A 7,286-nucleotide genomic window follows, 5' to 3' on the forward strand; every position below is an offset into this window, starting at 1 on the left:
ATTTTACTGTGTGTATGTGTTCGTGTCTTTGAATGTGTGTGTGTGTATGTGAGGGGAGGACTGTGTGATGGGATATGAAGACAAAAGAGGCTGAGTAAGGAGAATACAGCTCTTAATCCCTCCTGCAGTAGGCCACATAAGATGTTGAAAGATTAAAAAAAAAAAAAAAAAAAGACAAATTCTACAGAGTATTTTTCAAAATATAATATAGCTCCAGAAAAGAAAGGCTTACAATGAGTAAAATTGCCTTGTTTTCTCCTATTTTCCCCTTCTTTTGATAGAAATTCACAGAAATAGAAATCTAGCTAATATGATTAACTGTTAGGTTAACAAATTAATGAATCCAGAATAAAGCCTTTAATCCAAATTATCAGTTTGAATTTGCGTGCTTATAGTGTAATGAATTTCACACTGTCTAATAGACAAAATACATATCATTAGCATTTACTTATGTATTTTGAAACAGAAATTGTTACTTCATAAACTGATAACAAAATTTTCCCTCATGAATTTAAGCTAAAATGTGATTTGTCTAGAACTGAAGTTTTTACTGTTTAATATTGCCCACCAAAAGAAAACAGATTGTGGAATAACAGAAAGCAGAATAACACGTGCAAGTTCATGTCATTCATTTTTATGTAATGGACTAATTTGATGACTTTTCAGTAGCTTTGGTGAGGTAATTTTAGAAGTCATAATGTTTTTTGTGGGGTTAAAACTCAGATAAAGGACACTGAGAATTTTACTACATGAAAAAAATTTCTTAGTAATTGTACTGATTTGTCAGATTTTTCAAGACCTGAGATTATGCTATGGCACTCAGTAATGATTTGTAATCTAGGTTTTAAGTCCCATTGGATATTCTAAGAACACTGGGTGGTGCAGTAGTTAAAGACTTGGTTGCTAACGGAAAGGTCAGTGGTTTGAACCCACCAGTCGCTCCACAGGAGAAAGATGTGGTAGTCTACTTTGGTAAAGATTATAGTCTTGGAAACCCTATGGGGCAGTTTACTCTGTTCTATGGGATCACTATGAGTCTGAATTGACTTGATGGCAATGGGTTTTTGGTTTGGGATATCCTAAAGCAAAACAAGAAGATGTATCGATGGGTACTTCCTAGTTCTTTATAGCTGTTGTTGTTGTTGTTGTTATGTGCCATCGAGTAGGCCCTGACTCATAGCGACCCCTCCTTGGGTTTCCGAGGCGGTATCACTATGGAAGTAGATTGCCCAACCTTCCTTCCAAGGAGTGGCTGGTGGGTTTGAACCACTAGCCTTCTGGTTAGCATTTTGAGCTATAAATTCTGAGACTGTTTATATAACAAGGTAACAATAACCAAATGGCATTTACTACATTTGAGTTCTGAACTAAGGATTTACATATACTCTCATTTAATGGCTAAAATTAAGTCCCAAAGAGAAAAGGTGACTTTCCTAAGGTCACCCAGCATGTAAATGGCAGAGGTAGGTCCCAAACCCTGACCTCCTGAGATATTTTTTATGTTTTGGACACTAGCTGTCATTGCTTTCACTACCCTTTGCCTAGAGTTTAATGCTAAGTTTTCTTCTACCCCATGGATAACATTGTATTTTGTTTGGTATTCTTCCTGAAGTATTTTTGTCAATCTGGACACATCTATTAGACTTCTCAACACAGGATATGTTAAATGACAACATTTGGTATTGTGTCATCAAAATTCAGACTGTGGTAAACTCTGGAGAATAAATGACCAGTTTCTTCAATAAAGAATTCAAGGGAGAAAAAGTGGGAGCACCTATCAATTGATTAAAAGAGACATGAGACATATAATCAAATGTTTTGTTTTAAATTTGTTTAGATCTGATTTGAAAAAAATCACTGAAAAAATTTGTAAGACTATCAGGGAAACATGAACAGTGTATTTAATGATGTTAAGGAATTGTTATTAAGTTTTAGATATAATGATGAAATTGCAGTTGAATGTTTAAATATTCAGAAAATGTCTTTATCTTTTAGAGGTGCATGTTAAAAGAGATGAATTGATATGATATCAAGGATTTCCTTCAGAATAACACATTTGGGAGTGAGTTAGGGTGTCAAGAAACAGATGAAGATGATTTGTGTTAAGCATATAATTAATTATTGAAACTTGGTTCTGGATACATAGGTATTCAATACACTATTTTTGTCTACTTTGAGTATGTTTAACATATTTCACAAAAGAATATATTATTCAAAGATCATAGCAAAGGAGATCTTTAACTTAATATTGAATAATGTCTCATTTCAGGAAAGTCTTTGAAGGAGACTGAAAGGGCATTAGAAGTAATGTAGTCCAATCTTTACACTCTCCTCTTCTTTTGGACACAAAGCAAACGAACAGTTGAAGTCCAGAGATGACACATGATTTACTCCCAAAGTAATAACTTCTAAGGTTAAAGAACAAGACAGCAGTGGGAGAAGTTAGGCTTAAGGTGACATCCTTGTGCTATTTCCTCTCTTTTGTTGCTAGGTACTATAGAATTGTTTCTGACTCATAGTGACCCTAAGTAGAACAGAAGGAGACACTGTCTGCTCCTGCACATTCCTCACAATCTTTGCTATGTGTGAGCCCATTGTGTCAGCTCATCTCATTGAGGGTCTTCCTCTTTTTTGTTGACCCTCTACTTTACCAAGCATAATATCCTTCTCCAGGGACTGGGCCCTCCTGATAACATGTCCAAAGTACATGAGATGAAGTCTCACCATCCTTGCTTCTAAGGAGCACTCAAGCTGTACTTCTTCTAAGACATATTTGCCATTCTTCAGGCCAGTCCATGGTATAGTATAGTCCATATTCCCAGCTAACATCATAATTCCAATGCATCAATTCTTATTCAGTCTTCCTTATTCATTGTCCAGCTTTCATATGCATATGAGACTATTGAAAGTACCATGGCTTAGGTCAGGTGCACCTTAGTCTTCCAAGAGACATCTTTGTTCTTCAGCACTTTAAAGAGGTCTTTTGCAGCAGATTTTCCCAGTATAATATGTTATTTGATTTCTTGATTGCTTGCTTCTATGGGCACTGATTATGGATCCAAGTAAAATGAAATCCTTGACAACTTCAATCTTTTCTCCATTTATTATGATTTTGCTTATTGGTCCAGTTGTGAGGATTTTGTTTTCTTCATGTTGAGGTATAATCTATATTGAATCCATACTTTGATCTTCATCAGTAAGTGCTTCAAGTCCTCTAAGCTTTCAGAAGCAAGGCTGTATCATCTGCATGTAACAGGTTGTTAATGAGTCTTTCTCCAATAATGATGCTATATTCTTCAGACAGGCCAGCTTCTCAGATTATTTGCTCAGCATACAGATTAAGTATTGTGAAAGGATACAACCCTGATGCACACCTTTTCTGATTTTAAAGCATGCAGTATCCCTTTGTTTTGTTTAAACAACTGCCTCTCGGTCTATGTACAGGTTCCATATAGCATGATTAAGTGTTCTGGAATTCCCATTCTTCACAATGTTCTTCCTTCCACTTGCTTTAGCTACTCTCCATTCAAGAGCAAGTTTCAGAATTTCTTCTGACATCCATTTTAGTGTTTTATTTCTTTCCTGTCTTTTTAATGACTTTTTGCTTTCTTCATATATGATATCCTTCATGTCATCCCACAACTCATCTGGTCTTTGGTCATTAGTGTTCAATGTGTCAAATCTATTCTTCAGATGGTCTCTAAAGCTCTGGTAGCGTACTGCCTAAGGCACTTGACTGCTAACCAGAAGTCTGGCAGTTCAAACCCACCAGCCACTCCTTGGGAGGAAGGTTGGGCAATCTACTTCTGTAATGATACCGCCTCGGTAACCTAAGGAGGCATTGCTATGAGTCAGGTCTGACTTCACGGCACAAAACAACAACAACATACTCAAGTTAGGCGCTCTGGTGGCATAATGCCTAAGGCATTTGACTGCTAACCAGAAGGCTGGCAGTTCAAACCCACCAGCCACTCCTTGGAAGGAAGGTTGGGCAATCTACTTCCATAGAGATACTGCCTTGGAAACCCAAGGAAGGGTTGCTATGAGTTGGATCTGACTCGATGGCAATGAGTTTGTTTTTTGGTATACTAAGTTTTTTTTTTTGGTTGTTGTTTTTGTATACTTTGGCTCTCATGGACTTTGTTAAATTTTCTTCAGCTTCAACTTGAACTTGCATGTGAGCATCTGAAGTCTGTTCTGCAGTTGTTCTCTGGTCTTGTTCAGGCTGATGATATTATGCTTCTCCATCATCTCTTTCCACAGATGTAGCAATTTGATTCCTGTGTATTCCATTTGGTGAAGTCATGAGTACAGTCACCGGTTATGTTATTGAAAAAGGGTACAACTGATGAATAGATTGTTGGTCTTGCAAAATTCTATCATGAGATCTCCAATGTCATTTCTATTACCAAGGACATAGTTTCAAAATATTGAACCTTCTTATGTGTTTCCATCTTTTTCATTCCAATCACCAGTAATTATCAATGCATCTTGATTGACTGTTTGGTCAATTTCAGACTGCAGAAGTTGGTAAAAATCTTTAATTTCTTCATCTTTGGCATTAGGGGTTGGTACATAAATTTAAATAAGAGTGGTATTAACTGGTCTTCCTTGCAGGCATATGGACATTATCTTATCATTGACAGTGTTGTATTTCAGGTTAGATCTTGAAATGCTTTTTTTGATTATGAATGTGACACCTTTCCTCTTCAAGTTGTCATTCCCAGCATAGATTATATGATTGTTCTATTTAAAATAGCCAATACCAGGCCATTTCAGCTCATTAATGCCTAGGATATCTGTCTTTAAGTATTTCATTTCATTTTTGACAACTTTTAACTTTCCTGGCTTTATACTACATAATTCCATGTTCCTGTCATTAATGGATGCTTGCAACTGTTTGTTCTCATTTTGAGTCATCCCTGCTGTTGTATTTCCCCCTATACCATATATTATTGTGATTTACTTTTGTTTTTCAAAGCGAAATTATTACAAAATTTAATATTAAATATATCCACACTGCCTTCTAGTACCCCACTTCCTGTTTCAAGCTAGATAATTTCTCAAAGATTTCTAACCTTTTCCTAAAATAAAGCCTGCAGTATGCATGGAAGTATAAAAATGTCAGTTGAGGGCTGTATCTAGCTGGTCTTTGAACTGATTCATTTCCGTTCCCTGCTGATAATTTGCCTTTCCACCCCAGATACACTAAATCAGAATGTGCAGTTTAACAAGATCTCCAGGTGAGGCATAGTGCCTAAGGCCTTTGACTGCTGATCAGAAGGCTGGCTCCTCCGAAGGAAGGTTGGGCAATCTATTTCCATAGTGATACAGCCTCAGAAACCCAAGGAGGGGTCGCTATGAGTTCGATTGGACTGGAAGGCAGTGGGTTTGTTTTTTGGTTTCAGGATACTTACTTGTAGATAAGAAATCACCTGGGGATCTTGTTAAACTGTACATTCTGATTAGTACGTCTGGGGTGGAAATGCATATTCTCCACGGGGTTTGAATCGGAATGAACATTTGAAGCACTGGTATCTAGTCATCCTGCTTCATTTGAAACTTGAGTTATTTGTTTACTGTGTGGTAGAGGACACAACCTACACTTTTCTTTGTCCTAACTACGTGACAGTATTTTCGTTTCAGGGTAATTTCTAATGTACAGAAACTTCTGAGAGTTTTCGGAGGCGCTAACGTAAATAATTATCGTATTGATACGGCTGGTTTTCACAGTTTAACAACTTAAAGTCCTGAGAGAGAACAACTAGGTGGTTTTCGAGTTCATATTTGTCAATTTTTTCTGTGACTTAATTTTTTTCCCTTTTTTTTTCTTTCATTACATTTTTGGTAAAAGTTTTTACAGAAAATTAGGTTCCCATTTGACAATTACTATTCATATTGTTCGAGTGGCATTGGTTACATTTTCCACAACGTGTGTGACTTAATTTTTTAAGCAATATTCATATTCAGGACCTGAACAGAGCTACTTTCTTTTTAAATTCTCACTGATAATATTTCCTAGTTTGTGTTTCCAGCATAAAACAGAGAATATGCTACATTCACACTCCTTACATGGAGTTACTGGCTTCTCGCAGCGTTTACTGCAGTAAACTGCGTCTGCGCACCTGTCGCCCCTCCCCCCGCCAAATCGCCCGCCTTTCTCTGTCCTCTGTCTCGCTAGTAGGGGGCGCTGTGAGGTAATGGACTATTCTTTTCCCCAGGGATCTGGAACCGTGGTAAAAGGTCGCGAGGTAAAGCGGGCTGGGAGGCGTTCTATCCTCAACTGCCCTGGACTCTATCACCCTTTGTCCTCCAGCCTTCCGCTGGCTCTGGGCCTCCGGGCCTGGTTGCTAGGCGGAAGCAGGGCGGCTGCCCGGGCGTTTGAAAAGCGGCTACGCAGGCGGCAAAAGGTCCTCGGGCGGCGGGCTCTGCACTGTCTGCTCACAGGCCCGGCTGCGGAGAACTTTTGTCTTGGGTTGGGGTTGGGTTAGGGGCTGAGCTGGCGGCCCTGGGCAGGGAATACGGGCGCGCTGCAGTCAGCAGCGGTGCCAGGCCGCGGAGTGGGGTCCGGAAGTCAGGAACTCAGGGCGGGTGGGCGGCGGGGCCGCCGCTGGGAGCCTCACTAGGGGCCCTAGGCTTCCCGCGACTCACACGGGCCCCTCTTTCTTCAGCAGAGCCCGCCTGCAGGCCGGCGACGGCGACCATGGTCTCCAAGTCCGACCAACTGCTCATCGTTGTGTCCATCCTCGAAGGTGAGAGGCCTCAGACTTGCTTTTTCTACTACTTAGTGCTTCCTGATTTTTAAAAGAGCAATGTGGGACCAAGACGTTATTAATCTTAAAAACCCTGTCATCTTTGCTTTTGTAGTCCCCAAAGACTTGTTCAAAGTTGTGAGTAGTGAGGTCTGTTAGGCGATTGATTTAGCAATTTCGCATGGGAGCATGAGAGCTAATAGGAATAGGTGGTATTTAATGTGACTGACCGTAGTCTCAGAGAATCTAGGAAAAAACGATTTCCATGAGCTCTTCAGCGGCTTTTTGGTAATATCATATGTAAGAACTTTGCTTTTGGCTGGAATACATATTTCTTGCAATTTTAGAAGTATTTCGGAAGCTTTTATCTTTATAGATCTTAGATGGCTGCAGTGCTTATGTTGGTCGGATATGTTGTTGTTGTTAAGTGCCGTCAAGTCGTTTCCGACTCATAGCGACCCCATGCAAGCAGAACGAAACACTGCCCGATCCCGCGCCAGCCCCACAATCCCTGCTATACTCGAGCCCATCATC

The 7,286-nt window shown here is 39.5% G+C and overlaps 1 protein-coding gene across 1 annotated transcript in view; it reads left to right on the forward strand.

The window, feature by feature from the left end:
* Positions 1–6,703: 6,703 nt before the first annotated feature.
* CEP120 (centrosomal protein 120) overlaps positions 6,704–7,286 on the forward strand; it is a 145,784-nt gene continuing 145,201 nt past the window's right edge. The window contains exon 1 of the mRNA XM_007942245.1: positions 6,704–6,752. Coding sequence (XP_007940436.1) covers positions 6,704–6,752 — 49 coding nt within the window. The remainder of the gene's footprint in view (positions 6,753–7,286) is intronic.

Source organism: Orycteropus afer, unplaced genomic scaffold, assembly GCF_000298275.1.
Source record: "Orycteropus afer afer isolate SDZICR_OR568_19922 unplaced genomic scaffold, OryAfe1.0 scaffold00086, whole genome shotgun sequence".
Lineage (NCBI taxonomy): Eukaryota > Metazoa > Chordata > Mammalia > Tubulidentata > Orycteropodidae > Orycteropus > Orycteropus afer.